Here is a 22,236-nt window from a genome sequence, read left to right on the forward strand (position 1 = left end):
ATGCTGAACAGATTTCCCACTGACCAGTATCTGCACAGCCACAGCTTTGGAATTACTACCTACAACCTCACAGAAAGGCCTTTGATGGGACAAATGTAAGGAGAAGACAGGCCCGTCCCCGTGTTGACCAGAAGATGATGCATTCTGCATGCAGGTATTTTGTGACACCGAGATAGCACAGCCCAAGAGAACGTGCAAGCATTTCATGTAGCGAGCACTGTAGCCATCAAAGCAGCAAAGAAAAACTCTTACAATTGTGCTTTGGAGACATCCAAGCGGTAGAACTGATGAGACCAAAATGAGGACAGGAAGGAAAATGGGCCAGACGTCCTGCCCCACGCACAGGAGGGGTGACTGGCAAAACCAAAAGCACGTTGAGGAGCAGGGAGCAGCTGAAACCCCGCTTTCTGTGGGTGGGGTAAGCACCAACAGGGACTGGGGAAAGATGCAGACAGTCTGCCTGGTTCTGGGTGCTCTGGGGAAGGAGCTCTCTGATCACCTTGGAGACTAGAAAGGACCTCAGCCGTTAGCACCAGCTGTACAATAGCAACTACTGCACAGCCACAGCTAACTTAGCATCCATAGGCTAAAAGTTTTATGGAAGTAGCAATTATGATTAATTATAAGCAAGAACTAGCCGTTAGTACAATGTGTGCTGCTAATGAATTCGTTCAGTAGTTTTGATGTTTAAAAGCAGCCCCATTCATCGGTCTTTTAAGCACTCCCATTGCAAGTCTCTAATTCCTTGAAATACATACATATGCACGCATAAGTACACAGACCTGGGTTACATATACCTTTATCATCAGATATATACACCTGCATTCAGCTACATTAGAGATACTTGGTTATCGATACTTGTGACCAATACAAATGGGAAAAAAACCTGTCAGGCTACATGAGTCTTTCTTTGATTAGACACTGAAGCAGTAGGTTTCAGAACTAAATACATGTAAAATATATATATATATATTTATATATATTTTCCTGAGTTTAACTGGATGTTGATCAACAAGAGACCCTGGGAGCAAAGGCAGTTTGTGTTCGTGGCGCAGAGAGGGGCAGGCAGTGGTGACACCAGAGAGGATGGCTGTCAGTGACAGACTGCCAGTCCTGCTTCCTATCGGCTGTGCAACAGAGACGGGATCCGTTGGGGGAAAAGGCATAGGGAAGGAAGCACCACTGGCATTAACAGCAGTCTCTATTCTTTATTCTCTACGACACAGAAAGGTTTGGGTTGGAAGTGACCTCAAAAACCATCCAGTTCCAACCCCCTGCCATGGGCAGGGACATCTTCCCCCCAGACCAGGCTGCCCAAAGCCCCATCCAGCCTGGCCTTGAACACCACCAGGGATGGAGCATGCCCAACAAGGGATTTCTGGGCATTCTCTTTATTACAGCAAATAGGTCATCAACAATCTTTATTTTCTCTGGCTAATGTTTTGCTCATTGGTGTTGGCATACTTTCTCCAACCCATAGCAAGAGGCAGGCATGGCTAGGTGAGCACCTCGGAAGTGCCAGGTGAAAACAGCTGTTGGAAATAGGAAAGGCCTGTGCATGTCTATTGTCCTCCTCCAGCTTGCTCTTAGCTTCACCTGTTTCTGGTTGGAAGCCTCACGCTAAGGCAGGCAGGCAGTCTTCACTTCTACCTGCTCAGCTAACTACCTTTTCCATCATAGGAGCTTGGTAATTTCTGATGGCTTCTGAAGATCAGCCGAGCTTCCACTTGCTTTTTTACTGAGTCTTCAGTATGCAGGCAAGCCACATCAACCACTTGTGGGACTGCTCATGAGACTGATATATGGGTTTTTCTAATGTTTTTTTCCTAACACTCCCTTTTTTCTAACACTCTCATGTGGTAACTCAGGCCGGAAGGGACTAGAGGCCTCCCGAGGTGCAATTCCTACTCAGCTGTAAGGTCAGAGTCTAGCTTGCTTCACACTTTTATCCTGTCCCACCTTTGAAAACCCTAATGGTGGGAGCCAGCACAACCTCTCTGGGCAACCTGTTCCACTGCTTCATTATCCTCACTAAGCTCCTGCTGAAGTCTAGACGGAAACACTAAGACCAGGTAACTGCCAGAAACCTAGCAAGTAAATAAAGTGAATACTTTTTCTAGTTCCTGATTGTTGCCTTTAATTAGAAGGCACTTCTGAAACAGAGGTAATACAGATCCATGCCCCCAAGCCACTGCAATACTGCTTGTTTTAAACTCTCAAACCCCATTTCAGAGATTAATTAGCAACCCAAAGCAAGGAAAGTAGCATCTTTTGAAATGCAAGTTTTGCTACATTTCCACTCCCACCTTGACAATGTCCATGTAAGATCTATTCTACTGACAAGAAAAATAACAAATGTAGTCAGATGTTTTCAGCTTTCCTTACTCACCCAACATCCCAGTACAGTACTGCCTCCCTCTTTTCAAGTAAGTCTTGAATCATACATCAGAGTCTTAGAATATAAGGAAAAACTGGAATAATCCCCTAGAACTATCAGATGGTCCTTGATAACTATTGTTGGGCTCTGCAGATAGAAGTCACCACTCACTGGCAAAGAGAATTTGAAGCAGCTGACAAGAATATGGCTTCTAGCATCAGCAAAGAATGATGCATCTTTGGTTAGAAGCAAAGCATTCAATTAGCATTTCCCTAAAAAGATTTTTCCACACCTGTAAAATTAAGTAATTTTCTTGGTTCGCTCTTATTATTACAGGGTTTGATACAATTAGAAAATGTTCACTGCGTTATCAACTGCTCTGTAGTATGCGCATATTCTCTTACCGCAAAACGTGTGTCAGGGCATAATCCCTCAGAGAGAAAAACCGTAACATTCCTCACATTTAGCCCAGGGTTTAAGCACGTGGAGAAGCCCTTACCATAGACAGAGCAATTGTTACCCTAACTTGTCTTTGCAGCTCCCTTTGTGGTAGCACCTAAGCCTGACTCTGGCAGTGGCCTGAGAGAGCAACAGCCATTTCAGTAACCTGTGCTTTCAGGTGAGAGCAGAGACTGATGTACCAGAAAGGTGTAAGTATATGGAAAGTATATGAAGACTTGCTTTGAGGACATGGGAATGCACAACAGAAAGCGAGGACTGAGGAATATGGGATGAAAAGTTAAGACAGCAAGCGTGGGGTTTTAAACAGAACAGCTGGATTAGAGTATGAAGCCTGGCCTGACATTCTGAGGAGCAACAGGATTGAAGGATAGAGACATGAAAGAAGAGAGTACACTGTATAATATTGCTCTTTGCATCGTAAAATATCAAGACCTATAAGGACAAATTACTGAACTAAAGCAAAAAGGCAGGGCCCTGTGTAGCACAGATGCAGTATCCTGAGACAGTTAATTCTAGGTCTTGTGGCGAGAGGAAGTGACATGTTCTAAAATTACCCTAAAATTAGAAAAACCACAGAGCTTGTTAAAAATGCCCATGCGCGTTTTATTAATAAAAACTAACAGTGCCAAGGTTAAACAAGTCAAACAATTATAGTCTCTTTATATTCCATAAAATATTACAGAAAAGTTTATTTGTGTTTCAATAAAAAGACTACTGTCTTAGAATAGGCAGCTGACAGTATTTGTGCAGTTAATTGTTTGTGAATAGATTTAAAAAGACTACCACCTGCCCTGAAATTCCTTTTATAAAAATGAACTATTAAAAATGATTGACAAATTTTGAGTTAAAAAACTTAAAACATTCTCTATATTTAATTTCAACTTTATAATAGATTACAGGAAGATGCTTATGAAACAAATACAAACATTTGTTTCAGTACATGTCTTTATATGATAGACTTATAAGTATGTAAACAACTATATAATAAAAAGTTTCCAAAGTCTGCCTGTAAGAAATCAGGCAAATTTTACCATAAGCAATAAATCATTCCAAACCTTCAAGACATTTTATATAGCTGCACCAACTGGCAGTAAACATTTGCCAAAAACTCTGTAATTCATGTCCCAACATACAGTGACAAGTATATAAACTTGATGGAATCATAATGTTAGATATAATTTAAGGGAAAATAAGTTCACAACAACATTTCTGGAATTTAACATGTAAAAAAGTAGGACGTATCTTTCTTGTTTGGTTCTTTGGACACTGCATGGTTAACAAAAAAACACTACTACATTAGCTCACTATCCCTCAAAAAGTGGTATAATCAAAATACACTCCAAATAAATTGCCATTCAGTGTATTCATTTTCCACAGAAGGATAGCATTTTATTTCTCAATGATGTGTCTACAATTTCTTTAGCAAACTTAGCAAGAACATTTGGGGCAAAATCCATTTTCCTTCAAGTAAAAAAAAAAAAAAATAAAAAAAAATAAACCAAAACCCCCTAAAACGAGTAAATAAAGGCTCTGCATTAACACACTGGTATCAAAAACACACATCCACACCACATTTAAAAATATCCTACATAAAACAATCCTTGTTTGCTTATCAGAGGTGCAATTTCTAAACTCAGAACTGCTTACCAACATTTTCCTTGAGGGACGGGGCAAAGTAATTTGAGACTTCTCTCCCTAGAACAATTTATTCCTGAAGCTTGCTGAATTTTAACAAAAAATAGTCTACAAGCAAAGGGCATCAGTCGTCATCATCGTTTTCATTAAAATCATCGTCGTCATCATCGTCATCCCCTACGTAAGAAACTGGTGTTTCAACTCTGGAGCCACTGTACTGAGATCCATTGGAGCTTGTAGCCAACATCCCATCTCCACCATTGGAAAAGTCACTGGAAAAAGAAAAAACAGTTGGCATTGCTTAATGATTTTTCCCAGTTTGCTGTGCTTTTAACTATTATCATGTATCTGCTCCACTCCTGTAACGGATCTGCCACTGCTTCTTTGTAAATTGTCTTTAACATATGTCTAAGTTGCTTCGCAAAAGCTCTAACAGTTGAAGTAATTTTGAAACATTTCTTACTACGTTTGTTCCATGGGGTTTAATATAATGATGAAATCCTTTCACAAGTGCTTTACAAGCATGTTTTTCAAATTTCATTTAAGGTATGTTTACTTTTAAGAGTAAACAGCTACCTAAGGCCCAAAACATTTTTATGTAGCACCAGACACTTGCATCACAAGTGAATCGTGTCATCCAGAAGCACTAGTCTTGATTTGGAAAGTAATGAATTCACAGTTTCTCCTGGTTAATTCATTGTTGTTATATGGCCAACTACCATGCTGCATTTTTAAACGGGATATTTTTAGTCTCACTGTGTTTTTCTAGTTTTAAGAAAAACTGTTTAGCACCCTCAATTTTTATCTCCTGTAAAAGCACTGAAAATATGCCTCTTAGAACAGCAAGTAGATTTAGAGAGCATGCACTTTCTTACTTAAATATGTTCTCCCCCCCAGACCCCATAAGACATATTGTAGATACGGTCTGACATTTCTTGTTCCTAGAGGAATTAACTGTATCCAGAAGAATTTTATTTTTAGCAGTCAGTACATTTCTGCCTCCATCATTATTTGCGATTTTGCTAATCTTTTTATAATCAAGTTTCACATTCTTAGTTGAAATTAGTGAAAAACCCTTTTCCTGAAAATCAATGAAATAGCATTTCTAACTTGACAGATATTCATCATTTTTTTCAAAAATACATTTGCTGGTCATTTTTTTAATCCAGTTAACATGTATAATCAGTCATGCACAGTCTTGTTGTGTTGAACTAACTCAAAGGTTTGGAAGTCTGTCTTTACACCATTCAAAGTACTTTCAGTAAAGTTATATTCCTATTCTTTAATCTTGAATAAATTAATCTAGTGCTTTGTTTTGTTTTATTTGATCTGAAATCGGTGGCAAACTAGCTAACCATAATTACCCAAGCATAGCCCACCTCCCCTCTTTCCACTACTGGCAGAATAACAAGCACCCCAGTTTTTGAAGTACTTCTCTAAAGAAGACAGTACCTTCTCTCTTCTGCTTTTCTAAACGTATTTTGTCACAATTCTCACTGAACTTCATTTTCCTAACACAGAACAGGCTGTTAGGCTACGTTCCCCTCACGCTCTTTTGGGCAGCTGTATAAGCTGCCCTCTCCATTGCTGGTAGTCTTGTTCATAAGGACTTAACTTCAACAGTTAAGTCCAGCTCAACTGTTTCCCTTATTTCCCTGACTTTCCAGAACACAAAGAAAAAAATAAGCTCATCATATACAAAATGTTGCAATTTTTCTCCCAAATAATGTTTAAATGGCTAATACAATTACACTTTCAAAGTAAGCTAGGTACTGTATCTTTAGAAAGGCCTTCTTCTAACTCTGAGGGAAAGACAAACAGGTGAGAAAAAGCTGCCAGAAGATCACACCTTCAGAGAAACAGAATAAAGCCTTATACTGATGAGATATTTTTAGGTAAGGATGTCAGGGTTTTGCCTTTTAATACAAATGCCATAAGGAATATCCCCCAAACTAGGTCTTCCTTAAGAATTTCGGTATAGCAATTTCCCAAATAATTGATGAGGCAGAGACGGAGACAGTGACTCTGACACCTAAGTCACTGCTATGGAAAAAAACCTACACAATCTAGAACTTACCCTTTCCTTCTCATTCTGAATTGCCCAGACTGGATTAGTAGCATGACACTTCCGACAAATGCAATTGACATTTCAAACAAAGCTAAGTTTCCAAACACAATAAAACAAAAAGCTTGCAGAAAACAAACACTTTTGCAGATAATTTGCTCAGCTCATCAACTTGCTGCATTCGAGTGTATGTTAATCATGTTAAACATCTCATTAACATTTCAGTCATTTTAAAACTCAAAGCTCACTAAAGGGAATCTTTTTTAATTAATCCTATGACAAAATGGTAGTCAGTAGTGACTACATAAAGTGCCTTAATACAGAAAGAGAAAAAATATTAGTTAAGCAAATGCTTAACTGAAATGGCACATGCTCACACAAAGTTAAACAAAGTCATGGCTTATTGTTCTACCAGCATCTGATGCTGTTTAAAGTCCAAACACCAGGGTTCAGTTTTACACTAGACACCAATGACCAAGTGAGAATCTTGACCAGATTATGTTTTTAGACGAGTATCTGTTTTCTTGTCACAAAGTCAGAACTAAACAAAAAAAAAACATCTTCAAGATTAACAGCAGTCTGATCGATTTGTTTTCCAATACCTTGAGCAAGGTTTCTTTAATGACACTGGGAAGAAGCACCTCTAGTCAAGTTAAAGCCATGTCTGAGGATAAACTCAAACACATCTCCACACCATATTTAATCAAAGTACAACTAGTTTCACAAAGTATTTCATCTGTAATTAATTTTACTTCATGCTTAATGGTTTTCAAAACTAATTGATAATTCCAACTCACCTGGCTGAAAATCTTGTGCCATTTGATGCAGAACCTGATGAAGATGTGACATATACACTGCTGATTGATCCCTGAGCCATTTCTGTAAAAACAAACAAGTATTTCAACAATATTTCAGCTCTTCTTATTCACTGAAAAGGCTTAATCTTTTTAGAGTCCAGAAAATGTCTTACAACCAAACCAACATATTAATGCCCTATACCCAAAATTTCATAATTAAAAAGCTAGTGACTGCAAAAATTCAAAATAAATTATACATTTTATTTTCAAGTGAGCAACACAGAACTCTTCAGTGTCCTTATATAGCAAAAATTATAAAACATCATAAAACGAAGCCAGGACCATGTTAGCACTTAATACCTTTTCCCTTTTCAGACAAATCAACTCTAAGTAATGTCCTCATAAAAAAAAAAAATACACACTGAAAAGATCTACTGGCATGGGACAGTGCAAAATGCAGTTCTCTGAACAGCAACAGCCCCTTCTTTAAGAATCTCTATGTTTTTTGTTCCCTAACATAGACTAAAAAGCACACATTTGAAAACTTAAAAATCTACACCACAAACCAGTGGAAATTAACTGATCTTAAATAATCTCATGTTTTTTTTCCTCCATTTCCATATTAAGAAGGAAAACAAGTGAACTCTTAAGAGTAACTAACCTGTCACATATGGTTCCAAAGCTTTGGGAACCAAACTCCTTGCAATTTTTAGGTCCTCTGCTGAACAGCTTCCAGATTCTAGCCCACAGGCCATCCCCATTCGTTTTAGTACTTCTATATCATCATGAATTTCAAAAGTATTGTCAAAATTAAATAGATACTCAAACCTGTAGGGGAAAAACATCTCAATTAACTTCATCTTTCCAGTCACTTAAACGTAACTAAAATTAAAATTACACATGCATTTTACATTTAACAGATACAGATATTAAAAGTTTTAAATACTTATTTTGTGCATTTGATCAATATTTCTCTAATCCCATTCCTCTCTTTTTGCTGGCAAAAGCTGTCTACCGTGTCATCTTTCTTATGTATTTTTTTAACCTTTTCTTGTAAGCTAATAGTGCAAGCAGAAATGATTACTACTTTCAGCTTTTACTTAGCAGATGAAAAGCTTAGGTTTTTGAACTAAAACCAGAGAACAGCAGTTCTAAAAGCAACATCCATTTTCAAGTCTGCTGGCTGTATTTCATCACATCAATGGCAAGTTTACACTACTTGGTAAAGTATCACCTAGAAATTCAGCAGAGCTGACTTACTACACTTTTAAAATTTCTAGACAGTTCATACTTTCCTAGCTTGATTCAACATTATGCTATCCAAACTGAGGGTTCTCAGTCTACAAAAGGTAGATGTATGCTTATTCATACTTCAGTTTTAACAATTATAGATTAACTCTTTAACATAGACATAAAACTCAGCTGTACCAAAAGCCAGAAAGAAAACTTCATTTACTCACTTGTCATTTGAAATACTGCAGTCAATCACTGTTTTCTTGCTGGTGTTCACAATGATGAATGGCAAATGGATGACAGAATTGGAAGGTGGTGGCCGATTTGCCTGTTGTTCTGCCTGACGATTTCGCTGAACGAGGTTCTTGAAGGCAATTTGCTACAAAAAGCAATAGTGATATGGGAGTGAATTGAACCTTCAACATTTGGTTAACCTAAAAATCCCTCAATGAATACCGACAATGGTTGTAGCATGTAAATGCAGAAATGAACAAAGAATGTTCATCACATTCCTGAATTTTAAGATGCAACAAGAGACAAAAATTAGAGTATTAAAAATGCAGAAATGATAAAAATTAGTTGAAGTAAAAAAAAACGTATCTAAGAACTACATCAGGACAGATCCCTTGAGCAGATCCTTGTCAGAGAGAAGAGATAACAGTGACTGCAAAAAGCAAGACTCATACAGCATCTTACTTCCACTCTGTTTAGTACTTCCTGCTAGCTACTGAACTCTACAATAATAGTTGAATGATTAATACTGTATTTTGGCTCAAATGGTATGCTAAAAAAAGGCTAAAGTTTGAGATGTGAACATCTGACATTAGGTTTCTGAATCATTTAACTAAGATCAGTGACTTTACTCCTGTATTTCTTACCAACAATTTTTCAGAATGGAAAGTTCGTATTTTAAAGATTAGCAAACTTAAGAACTAAAATTACTCAACTATTAAAACTCAAGTTATATTAAAACCTTACAGCAAGTCACCAAATGAAGTACTTTCCTGGTCACGGAATCAAATTAAATGAACAGGAATTAGAAACAAAACCCAAAGCAAACAGAGGCTGATAAATATCAGAGTTGTAGAGATTGCTGTTCCACAGCTGTCTTTTCTTTCTGCAAGCTCTTCTCGAGACTCTCATCCTTACTGCATATGTAATGGAATTCCTAAGGGACACACTCCAGTGAACCACTGGAACCACTTAGGGGATAGACTGCTGCTTCCCACAATCTAATAGGTGAAATCTGGAAAGAGGTTCAGTTACAATTCAGCAACTGCTCCAGAACAACTAAGCCACCTATACAACAGGGGTGGCAATGTTCAAGAAAGGCAAGACATAGTCTTCTTAGACATCTCCCATCCCTCACTGGGATAAAACAGGAATACACATTAAGTTACCTTGCCCTATAGACAAGAGTACCTTGACTGTACCTGTAGAATGAGTTCTTGTAGTTGAGACTGTTTTTGCTTTATTCTTTCAAGTCTTCTCTGTTTCTCCACCTTAAGACAGAAAGAGGACTGGTTAGTTTGTTGGTTTTAAACAGCATTTTCTCCCCTTAAATTGCTTAAATACCAGAGAACTGAAGGCACGAAGTATGATGTCAGTCATTAAGGTTCTGCTGATGATTCAGAAATCCACCCAGTCTCACATCAGTACTACTGATGGAAACTGTAACAAAGCAGAATTAACACATGGAGGAATAAAGTAGAAAATATTAGTGAGTGTAAAAGTTTCTTTGCAAACAGAAGTTATGCCTCAAAGAGTTATCCAGATTCTCTGAAGGAGGCAAAGAGCACGCGGACCAGGTGCATCCACTCGATATCCTCTACTGATATTGGAGGAGAGAGAATAAAGACTCTTAAAGAAATGAAGCTGTTACAGAATCAAAGGTTATGTCCCCACAGTATTAAATGCATACTAGATAATAATATAGAAGATAGGGGACAATACAGTACAAAATAAATAGCTTTCTCAGTGGAGGAAGTCACCAACAGATTCTCACAAGGATTTCTTTTACAGACTATTACTCAAATTATAAAGGATCAGAATAAGGGTATGAACAGCAAGGTGACAATTTGCTGACAATGTTGGGCTATCTAGTATAGTAAAAAGAAGAGAGCTCATCACAAAGTACATTGGAAGTGCCTTTGTAGCACTGAGTGATAAAACCATCAAAATTGATGCTGGTAAATAGAATGTGGTATATGTGAGAAACCATAATCCTATTCATGCAAATTTTAGAAAAAGTGACGAGCTCTGAATTACATATTGCCACTCAGTAAATAGATCTTGAACTACAGTATCTACAAAAACATCAGTCTAGTACATAGTCAAAAAATTTATTAGGCAAGGAGCAGAGACCATAACACAAGTTATCACTACATCAGTGTACGAACCCTGAAGTTTTGTATCTTGGATTCTGTAGGTCTTGTGTTCCTATTTCAAAAAGGCCACATAAAAGAACAATCAGGATAATTTATAGTATGGAATAGATACCATACAAGGAAATAATGAGTAAGTTAGGACTTCTTAGAAAGGAGAACAAAATAAGGTGGGAGAATGAGGGAGATAACTATAAGCCATGAGTAACATGGAGAAAGTGAATGACTGGGTCACCATCACTCCCGATCCAAAAAAACACCACCAAACACCAACACCAGAGGATATCAACTAAATAAAGTATGCTTGAAAAACAAACAAAAAATGTATTTCACAAGAAACTCCTAATGCAGCTGAAAATCTCACTGCTATAAAAGATTCAATGTTAATGGCAAACTTTGTACAAAATTAAAGGCTATTAAATAGAAGGATATATACACGTATCTGTCTCAGGTTGTGCCTGAGCCACCAGTTACAGGAGAAAGCATCATTGTTTTCTCTAATTGTATACTCCTTCCTAGGTTACTGCTACTGTCCGGCAAGACACTAGTATAGACAGACTGCTCATCTGAAGATGAATTTTTGTTCTTATGTCCTTATAATATGCACTAAAAGCAAAATGACTGGAGTTAAAATTTACATGCAGAATGCCCAAAATTTACATGCCTAAAATTTACATGCAGAATTTCTTCTTGATGAAGAAATTACAAGCGTACACTGTTGAAAAAACTTCAAAGGCATGATGTTAATGAATAAAGAAGACTAAGCCCAGTGCTTTTAATTTAGCCTTAGAAATAACTGCCTCCTTCAAAAAAAAAAAAGACCACAAATGACCCGAGATATTTTCCTATCACATACATGTAAACTACACTGCTTTCTATATTAATTCAAGATACAGACCTTCTTAACTGTACCCACAACCCTTTTTGCGCTATCAGGATGTATTTTACCATTTCTGATACTCTACAAAGAAAATACAAGTTTAAAAAGACTTACAATACTAAATGCTTAATGGGGAATCCCCCAAGCTCATTTTTTCCCTTATGAACTATCTTGTTTACTTTTTAAACAGTTTAAGGGTGAGGCTAAACATTTTCAACTGGAATAGTCAAAAAAAAGTTTATTATGCTTGACAATTTCACAAATTAAATATTAGCCTCTATGAGCTTGTTAAAAAAACAAAACTTATCACAAAACTTTCCAGATAATGTCACTAACAATTTAAATGTCGACAGACCTTGCAGAAAAATTGGAGCTATAATACTCATGAAGTAATAATGGGAGAAGGGAGGAATCTTGCAAATTCCTTAAGCAAGCTCAACACATCATATAATTTCTGCCATTTCCAAAGATACATACACTGGTGGTTTGATTACCCCATGGTTAACAGAATCCCTTTCTCCTGTTGTGACTTGCAATTAACAAATTCTCACTTTGATACCAGAAATTAGCATTCTACACATCTTAAATGCATGAAATTTCACTGAACATTTTAAGTTGCTTCTTCTGTCAGTATTAATATTATCCCACCCTTCTTTAGGACATTATCAGTCATGGCACTAAATTCAGTAGAACAAGCCATGCATCTTTTTTTTTTGTTGCTCCAACATTATTGGCAATATCACACTTTATGAGACAGATTCAAAAAGATCAGCTTGAAAATCCTCCCAGACAACTGATTTCCTATTCAGCACACAGAACAGACATCTTCAAACCACTTCACCCTAGTTTTTAATGCCCTGATTGTCACTCTCTCACCCTAGTAATTTTAATTTAGGGTAAGTATCTTACTTAAACGAAACTCAGATTGATTAGATCTGTTATATTTTCTTCATCTAGATAGCAATTACATTGGCAACTGAAAAAACAGTTACCAGCATCAAACAAAAATGTTCACAGAATTAGGCCTTTTTAGATAGGTTCCAAAATACTTTTCTCAACTTGTCTGCTTTTATATTGCCTTTAAGTTCTACTGAAGGGAACTTAACACTTGCTAAGAACAAATACAAAAACCTCATTCTCTTCTGATAAAGTAAATTGACCTCTGTAAACCTCAGTAAGTTTATTATCCTGCAAGTGTAGGACTCAGGATACTTATAAATGAAATTGAAAAATTCTGCCAGAACTTAGGAATGCCTCTGAGCATTAAACATTTTGCTTCTCTCCTAAGGCTCGTAGTAAAAAATTTTGACATGTTTATGTAAGACAACTATCAGAAACAAAAATGACCTACAGCAACAAAGGAGCGCTGTGTGCATATACTGATTGACATTTAACATCTATCACTGCAAATATATTATTTGTGTGGCATCTGGAGAAAACAATTTGCCTCAGCTTTGACCACCACTACTGCAGTGGAAATGTACATTAGTTATTCACTTTGATTAACTTCCAATTGGAACCACTTCGCATACATTTTAAGTGTTGTGTAGCAGAGTTGCTCCTGACGTAGAAGAATTACTTCAAAAAATTATTCAAGCAATCTGGTTAGATGTGTGTTCTCTAAATACAAATGGGAAAAAAAAGACTCAAAAGATATCCAACTATTCTATCTTGCTATCTCAGAAGATCACATGCAGGATAAAAACATATTCAAGTGAACTTTTATTCAAACACAAAGCCATTGTGAATTTCCTATACAAATACCTCTAAATTCTGACATTCCTGAGCCGAGTTAGTAGGTAGACCGATCCATTTGATTTCCTTCTTCTCCTTAGAGATAATGTTCATGGCCATAAGGACATTTAAGGCATCATAGACACGTCGTCTAATATTCTTCTGGTCATAAGCCTGCTGTAGACATAGTGCATTAATCAAAAACATACCTGTGACAAAAATATTTGAAAATAAAATATATTACAGTAAATGGGTAAACTTGGGTAGTATCTGAACTGTTTTTCATTTAGCAGGAGGAAAAGAAATGCAGAAATGCATTTGTTTCTCTAAAGAAATTTATCTTCCCCCCTTGAGTTCACCTGTACTTGTCCTCCCATATACTTACTGATTCATTTGGTGAAATGTGATTATCAGTGGTACTGAACTCTGCAACCAACTCGTCTGCCACCTCATTATATGAAGTGGTTCCTTTTCTTTGTACCTTCTCACAAACCTTCATAGAGAAATGACGTAAACCTTTGCCATTCTTCTCTCCTTTTTTGTTCCGCTTCCTAAACATACACATAATAAGTAATTTAAGAAGATTTGAACTTTGGAATACTTAACGTAGCTTTTTCAAATACAGGCTCACTACAGTAAAAAGCAAGTCTTTCCTTTTGTTATGCTACCCCTTTCCAACAATTTTTTTCCTAATATTCCTCTCCCCCATCCCTTGATAAAATTTACAGTAACAAGTCTACCATCTTTATGCTCAGACACAATACAGATTTATCTTTTTGGCAACTCTGCTAGCTCCAGTAGCAGATAAGTTAACGACAGGGACATTCCTTGAAGAAGTCAGTAAGGAAAACCTTACAATCTTCAAGATGGGGGGAAAGGCTAAAATGAGAAGTCAATTACAACAGATAATTTATTTTTCTCTTTTTTTTTTTTTTAGATAGCCCATCTAGTTTTGCAACAAAAACTTAATTGGTTGAATATTGTTCTAAGTCTGATACTGATTGAACAGATACACTGTTTGAACTCATTTCACTGGTTAAGCACTTCTCCTATGAAGAGAGGCTCAGAGAGTAGGGGTTGTTCAGCCTGGAGAAAAGGCTCCAGGGAGATCTTACAGCAGCCTTCCAGTACCTAATGGGGGCTACAGGAAAGCTGGGGAGGGACACTTTGTCAGGGAGGGTAGTGAGAGAACCAGGAGGCTTTACACTAAAAGAGGGTAGGTCCAGATTAGCCATTACGAACAAAATCTTTACTGTGAGGGTGGTGAGGCACTGGACCCAGGTTGCCCAGAGAAGCTGTGGATGCCCCATGTGTTCAAGGCCAGGCTGAATGGGGCTTTGGGCAACCTGGGCTGGTGGGAGGTGTCCCTGCCCACGGCATGGAGTTGGAACTGGGTGGGCTTTAAGGTCCCTCCCAACCCAAACCTCTCTATGATTCTATGAAACTGTTACAAAAGCTTCAAAGGTACTATAGATGAATGAAGTATAATGAATTTTTCTGCATGTCTTTTAAATAAAAAGTGCTGTGTAACTTGAAGAGAAATCTGAGTATCAACAGAATTAGTATCAAAAATAGAACCTCTAATTTTCTCAAATGCATCATAATTCTAAAGTAGAAATCTACCTATGTGTAACAGGACACTGATGATAATTTCTGTCTTAAAACAACTACAGTTAAGAAGAAACCCTTAAAAACAAACTTGCACAACAAAAGACACCCGGAACACCACAGTCGTTGTATCTAAAATTTATCTGCAGTAAAGGCTTTATTCTTATTTAAAATGATTCTTCAAGATATACTTTTTCAATCTGAAGTATACTGTCTTGTCTTGGAAATAACCCAGCAAAATAGAAATGCCAAATTAAAATGTGAATCAAATCAGGTGAATTCCTGTGTCCTTTTAAGAGCTGAATTCTCTAAATCCAAGTAACATGAGAAAATCTGTCAGTGTTTAAAGAAAATACTCTACTTGCTTGTATGACAAATGAGCAGATATTCATTCCTGTATGTCTATTTTTTAATACAGTATACTTTAACGTTGAAGTGCTCCTAGTTGAAAGGTGAGTAGACTGTTCTTCTCACACAGCTCACCTCAAGAGTGCATACACTAGCACAGAGAACGTTTAGAACAAAAGTTTCAAGCAATTTATTAATCCTTTGCAACTTTTATTTAGCTCACCCAGCAGACCACGGCGAAGAATCTGCAGTCTGGTTCTGTGATACAAAATGTGTATTAGGTGTATGTGGGCTTCCTACCAGGATAGTATTTGGCGCTGAAGGTCTCTGAGGTGTACTAATAACCTACAGTAAAGATAAAATCATTTGGAAAATAAACATAATTATTCCAAGATATTCAGATGCTGCAATATTCAAGTGATGTATTACCCAAGCATGAATAACACTTTGTTTCTACCCACTTCTATTAGACGTTTTCAACTTATACACATTAGCATAAACATCTTCAGACTACACATTACATAGTCAGAGCACTCCCTAAGTAATAATCATTTGTTTCATCTTTCCTAAACAAGATTTTCATGCTAACTTTCTCACTTACTGCAGATTTTGGTTTTAGACAAAAGCATTCCATTTTCCTTTAGCTACAGTCTGCCTCACTAACAAAATTTAAAGTTTACTCCTCAAGCTAGCTGCAGTAATTTAGCCTTTGCAAGAATAAAGTAGAAAAACTTAAAATGTCGAAATGAAACCATCCACTTAAAATGTTTCCAGTTCTTACAGAAAGCCAACCAATCTCCCCTACTACTATTCATAACCAAAACTGCTCATTGTGGAAAACAGAATGAGGGTGGGGAATACAGAACAAGCGCTGGGTGTATGTGAACCAGCTCACTTTCTACCCGGGAAAAGAAACACCATCAATTTTGCCACTGGCAGTTCTCTTCCAAATACAGACAAAAAAATTCAGGTGTTTTAACCTCTTGTCTTAGGCCATTTCTTACAGAATGTTTTTAAGAAGAGGTGGAATTAACATCTTGAAGGATATTCTAGATGTCTGATCTCACTGCTTTGTCTTTTGCCCTTAGATGACCACAATTCCTGTAGCCACCCACCAGTGATTCTGTCCACAACCTTTTCAGTTTCACTGATCTCATGAAAAAAGGTCTGGTTCACCAACATCTCAGAATGCCACAAGGACAGTCAGTGCTCTATTTAGGTAACACAGGCAATAGAGAGAAGAGAGGAAAGCTCTTAGCCATTTTTTATTCTTTAGGATACGGTTAGAGAAGACTGGTAGAGACGACATTTTTCTTGCAAAGGCTAAAATTAAAGGTCCCACCCTACGCCCTTGCTTCCCATTTTCACAAACAAGCCCATCACCTTGGTGCCTAACATGTAACACAGTGCATAAAGATGGGAAGCCAAACCCATACAGAGGGAGGGAGTGGAGTTATAAAGCTTGGAGAAAAACAAACCATTTGGCAACAGCAAACACTGGAAATCTACACTGTGCTCAGTAGTGTCGTTAAACATTCAGCAGTACAAAGAAGTAAATGGATGGAGATAAACCCACACTCATTTCTAGAATGGAAAAGTAAAGTCTGTTTAGTAAATTCAAAACCTGCTCAGTATTCCCAATCTAACTCACAGAAGTCTGCAAAGTAGCCAGAATCATATGCTTTCAGGTTATATCTTTAAAAAGCTCAACTTTTACATAAAGAGCATGTCTCAGATTTAAGCTTATACATGACACAAATGATACATGTCTCAGAGAGAAACTTAGAAATAAAAGAACTTTCCTTAAAAAATTCTAACAATTTCCCTTACAGGTTGAAAAGTCTTCATATAGTGAACAACCATGTATTAAGACTGCTATTTTTCTATAGAATGGAAATAAAACAGACAAAAATGAACTTCAGCGTAGATGGGATGTTTGTTTTTTAATAGCCACTTTAAATCTAATCACTCTTTTTTTTTCTGTTTATAACCACAAGAGTGGTGATTTTCTTTTTTTTTTTTCTGAAAGATGCATCTATACTGCCTTTTAAAGACAAGGACTGCCATACAGGCTTAGAATTTGTACATTTTTAATCCAAAATGCAAATCATCTACCAGTAACTGCATTACATTGTTTCCAAACATGTCCAATTTCTTTCAGTATTTGAAGGACACAAATGGCAGAAATACTCCAGAACTTCAGAAAGAACTGGTGAGCCTCTCTACTTTGTAAGCAAGTGAAGTAAAACTCCTTAACAAAGCAGCTGTCTAGGCCAAACATCTTACCAAATCTGAAGAAGCATGTATTGGTAATACAGAAGACTCTACAGCCTGAAGCTTCAGATTCTGCTAAAGAATTACTTGGTGTTATTGGCTCCTTAAAAGAAATGTTGATGTCCCTAACTTTTACTCACAAGTTCATAAACAACCATGACTTCAAATAAAAAAAAAAAAAACACTGAAAGAGTGAGGCAGTATCATGTCACTGGGAACATCCTAAAACAAAAGCTTACAGGTGTAATTATAAAAGATAGTTTTAAGGAAAACAGGGAGAGGAGAGGCAAAGAATGGAGAAGTAGAAAAATAATTGTCTGCTGTTCTCTAAAGTTTCCTGATTTACAGGGAGAACAAGATTACAATCCGGCTCCTTAAGAATCAGTAAAATCAAGACCATGGAAAAGAACAGCGAACAGCAAGAGTCTACACGAAGCACTTCACTGTACTAAATACTGTCCTCATGCACATTTTCCTGCTAAGAAAAAGAAATCAGACTAACTGAACACTGAACAAAGAACACAAGCTCAGAAAATTAAGTACTTAAATATTAAAAAACTGGTTTAAGCAGTCAAGGGTTAGAAAGTTGAACAGGGTCACAAGCCTACTCAACAACTCCGATCCTCAAGAACATTTGGCTCATTGACAGAAAATTCTTGCTGTCCTTCTAAAATCATAAAGCCAGAATAAATTTATCCAGAGTTTCTCTCTATATACACATAAAATAAACTCCACCTCTTCTTTAGTGACATACAACCAAGCATTTAATTTTGTATTGGTAATAATAGCCTATACAAATATGCTCTCATACGGGACCCTTATTTCATCAAAATTTATTGTCTTATTCTGAATATTTTAGCAAAGTGATGAAAAACTTATTACTGAGAATGTGAATTTCACACAGTAATCATACTACCAAAGACTATGATATTAAGAATGGTTCTTTCAGAAACAAAATTTTTAATAATCTTACCATGCAAAATTAATCATTATAAAACATTTGTCAATGAGCATGAGCATTTGAGCATGAGCAATGAGCAATGAGCATGAGCATTTGTCAATTTAAATATGCGATTTGTATGTGGAAATATACATACACAGATAAAAACCACATTTGTATACATCTATTTACTCATTGTTCAAAGTTTAAGAAGGCATCAGATAATTTGTCATTTAATTATTAAACCATGGCTTTGGTGCTTTGAGAAAAGGCTTATTTTTTAAGTTACCTTTCACTTTCAACATTAAAATCTACTATGTACACAGCCTAGCAATAAAACCTGGAAGAGATATCTACATGTCATTACAACTCTGTTTCCTTGTTTGGATTATTTATTTACGAACTGTCTCCTACTAAAGAGGCAACATCAGTTAAACTCATTTTAATGCACTTTAACTTTCAAGTAATTGCTGGAGGGAGTTAGTTCACCACCACCACTGGTAACACAGCACAAATAATCTGCAATTATACTGACACTTTGCTACTCAACTATCTTCAGTCTGACTCAGATGGGACTCCTCAAATTATGTGAAGCTCAGGAGTTGAACATAGTTCGCGATGCACTACTGCAAATCAATTAAGAACACTGGTGGATGTAGAGGTTTGGTTTGGTTGTTTGTTTTGTCAACCTCCCCACCTCCAGGCTCTCTTCAAACTGACAGCTGTGCCAGAGCAGCTATCTGAGCATGGTCACAGTTTCAAAGTATAGTCGATAAGCAATTATACAGATAGAGCAATTATACAGATAGACTGGTAATTGCAGAGGGAGTGGGCTTTCCACAACATCTGTGCAGTTAAAGTGGCACAGTTTTAGGCAACCTCAGTTATAAAACACTCCCTAGAGCTTAGAGTCGGGCAAGGGAGATGGTAAACTGCTCTTGAACTGAAAAGAAACCCAAATATAAGAAATTCCAGATGTTTACACATTACAGTTGCTTTCCGGAAGATGAAATGAGACCAGCTCTCAGTTGATCTTAATTTTGATCAATAGAGAAATGACTTCTCATAACGTATGTATTATCTACTACATTAGATTCTTTGAGTCCTCTAATTTCACGTACCTCACACAAAGCAAAAGTAAGCACTGAAGCAAAAGATATCTAAGATCAGCATTAGCATTAAAAAAAAAATGTAGTATTGCTTTCAATTCTGTTCCATCTGACTTTAAGCTCAGTAAAAATGTGCTAATGGAATTAAATTTACATGCCTCTCTGACAATCTGGAGGAGCCACTGATTAGAAGTGGCAACATTAATGAAAGATAAAGCCACCTGAATATTCAGGTATGTCGATTTGACAGTCATCTTTGCTTTTATTTCTGCAAAAGCACATTTGTTCTAATGTAGTAAGTCCATTAAAATTAGAAACATTTAGACAATCTGCACATGACAAGTGATGCCAAATATCAATCTACAACTCAGATTTACAGTATGTGTAATCAATAAGAAAAAAATGCAAATTCTCCTTACCACTTGTTGTGTAATGTTGACATTAGACTGTCCAAATGTTTTTGGCAGGAGCTGCTTTCCGAGTGTATTTACTGTTGAGGGATGTACAGCCAATAGAGAAACAACTCCTAAAAACAAATACAAGTACAAATCTTCAGGTCAGCCACATTGTATTATTTTAGCAAATGCAGTTTCAGAAATATTACCAATGCATATTAACAGAAACTAGCTCTGAGCTCCACAGAGAGCCAACATAAACGTAGCATTTATGCATCTGAAGAAAAAAAAAAAAGATTCTTAAAAGATTTTTAGTATGTTGTCTTTAACTTCCTCCTGTGTGACCTTACAGGTCAGCAATCTAGTATGAGCATGTTTTTAACTCCTCATACTCCAATTTTTCTCTCACAGCACAGTAGCAGAGCTAACTGGTATCTGATAGAAGGTGTATTACCCTCCTCAGCTACCCCATTTCCTTTGTGGCTGTTGAAACCTTTTCCTACACTACCCCAAAACTACGTCCAATTCCCCAGCATACAACAGACTCTTCTGAGGCATAGTGGTCTATGAGATACTATATTTGGTTAGCACAGGCTTTTACAAGAGAGTATTGCCAACCTTCCTTTTTTTTTTTTTTTGGTAGCCTCTTCCAGCTGAAGGGAATTAAAGAACTGAAGCACACAAGAAACCAGTACTTGAGCAAAACACGTGCAACACAGCAGACCAACCCTGCAGGGAAAGCTGCTCTCTTCCTGTTCACAAGCCATCCATCATCACGATTGATGGTTAAGCCTTTAGCCACATAAGACAAAACTCCCAAGTGGCAAGAGCTCACTAGGGGTCCTCATTTTATCTGGTTTAGTTTTCATCAATTATTAATCCAGGAGAGGACTGTCCCATTCTCTGACACCTCAGTTTCTTTAACAGGCTGATAAAGACCCTGACTTTTTTTTTGCTGTTGCTTTCAAGAAATCCAAGGACATCACACTGATTAGATATCCCTTATCCACACACTTGTTGATTCTTTCAAAGCTTGACTTTGAAAAGACATAACTTCCTAACTTCCCTTTTCCCCTCCTTCTAGAGAAAAACATGTTAATTCCTGCTCAGTATCACATTTATCCATGCCTACTAATTCTCTTCTGTTATGCTCTCAGCTGATCTCCCGAACAGAAACCTGACTTCCTCATCTACAGTTCAAGCCCGCCAAGAATCAGTGCAAGGTATGTCCCCTCCTATCCTGGTAGGATATTACTCACACGTGATAGGATTATTCTGAGCTAGCATGCTAGAAATACTTCTGCTAGGTCCTTATACTTCAGCAAGACAGCTTCATAAAAAACAGTCTTGCCATGAGATGCTCCCTAAGCATCTTCATCTGTCAACTCTACAGACACACACACTGACTTCACTCTTCTGATGTGTTCAAAAACAAAGCAAATCATTATGCTATCATGTTGTTTCTGTCTATGCAGTCAGAAGAGACAAATACAAATGCACTTGTAACAGTACGACTCCATGCAACAGCAGAGGTGAGGAGTCAAGTGGTTAGCTCTGCAGAAACGGACCCAAGGGGGTCCTGGTGGACAGGAGGCTGAATTGAGTCCAAAGTGTACCTCTGTGCTAATGAAGGCTTAGCAGCACACTGGGCTGCATTTAGAAGAGATCACCAGGGTCAAAATAAGTGATTATTCTCTTCTGTGCCTGCACTCTACACTGTATCTGGATTACTCTGTTTAACTTTGGGGCCACAGTGCAAGAGGATTCACAAACAGGAGAGTCCAACAAAAAGCTGCCAACACGGTTAGGGTACTGGAGCTTATGATGTACAAGTAGAAGCTGAGGGAGCTTCGTGTGTTCAGCCCGTAGGACAAATTAAGGCAGGACAAGAGGTCTGTCTGTGGCATCTGATCACTGCCTTCAAATAGCAAAGAGCTACAGAGATGACACAGCAGAAGGAAGAGAGGCGAGTCTCAGGCTGCTGCACACAGCAAA

General features: G+C 37.3%; 1 protein-coding gene across 4 annotated transcripts in view; it reads right to left on the reverse strand.

Moving 5' to 3' along the window:
* Positions 1 to 3,421: 3,421 nt before the first annotated feature.
* TFDP1 (transcription factor Dp-1) overlaps positions 3,422 to 22,236 on the reverse strand; it is a 40,462-nt gene continuing 21,647 nt past the window's right edge. For 2 of the 4 annotated variants that reach the window (XM_035317490.1, XM_035317488.1), the window contains exons 4-12: positions 20,266 to 20,372; positions 15,747 to 15,868; positions 13,953 to 14,118; positions 13,598 to 13,744; positions 10,003 to 10,071; positions 8,797 to 8,948; positions 7,998 to 8,164; positions 7,337 to 7,418; positions 3,422 to 4,746 (exon numbers count right to left, since the gene is read on the reverse strand). In XM_035317490.1, the coding sequence (XP_035173381.1) occupies positions 4,599 to 4,746; positions 7,337 to 7,418; positions 7,998 to 8,164; positions 8,797 to 8,948; positions 10,003 to 10,071; positions 13,598 to 13,744; positions 13,953 to 14,118; positions 15,747 to 15,868; positions 20,266 to 20,372 (1,160 nt within the window). In that variant the 3' untranslated portion in view covers positions 3,422 to 4,598. Of the gene's footprint in view, positions 4,747 to 7,336; positions 7,419 to 7,997; positions 8,165 to 8,796; positions 8,949 to 10,002; positions 10,072 to 13,597; positions 13,745 to 13,952; positions 14,119 to 15,746; positions 15,869 to 17,001; positions 17,095 to 20,265; positions 20,373 to 22,236 lie in introns of those variants that run through there. The other 2 variants (XM_035317499.1, XM_035317505.1) reach the window with 2 other exon arrangements.

The sequence above is a fragment of the Oxyura jamaicensis genome, chromosome 1, assembly GCF_011077185.1.
Source record: "Oxyura jamaicensis isolate SHBP4307 breed ruddy duck chromosome 1, BPBGC_Ojam_1.0, whole genome shotgun sequence".
NCBI lineage: Eukaryota > Metazoa > Chordata > Aves > Anseriformes > Anatidae > Oxyura > Oxyura jamaicensis.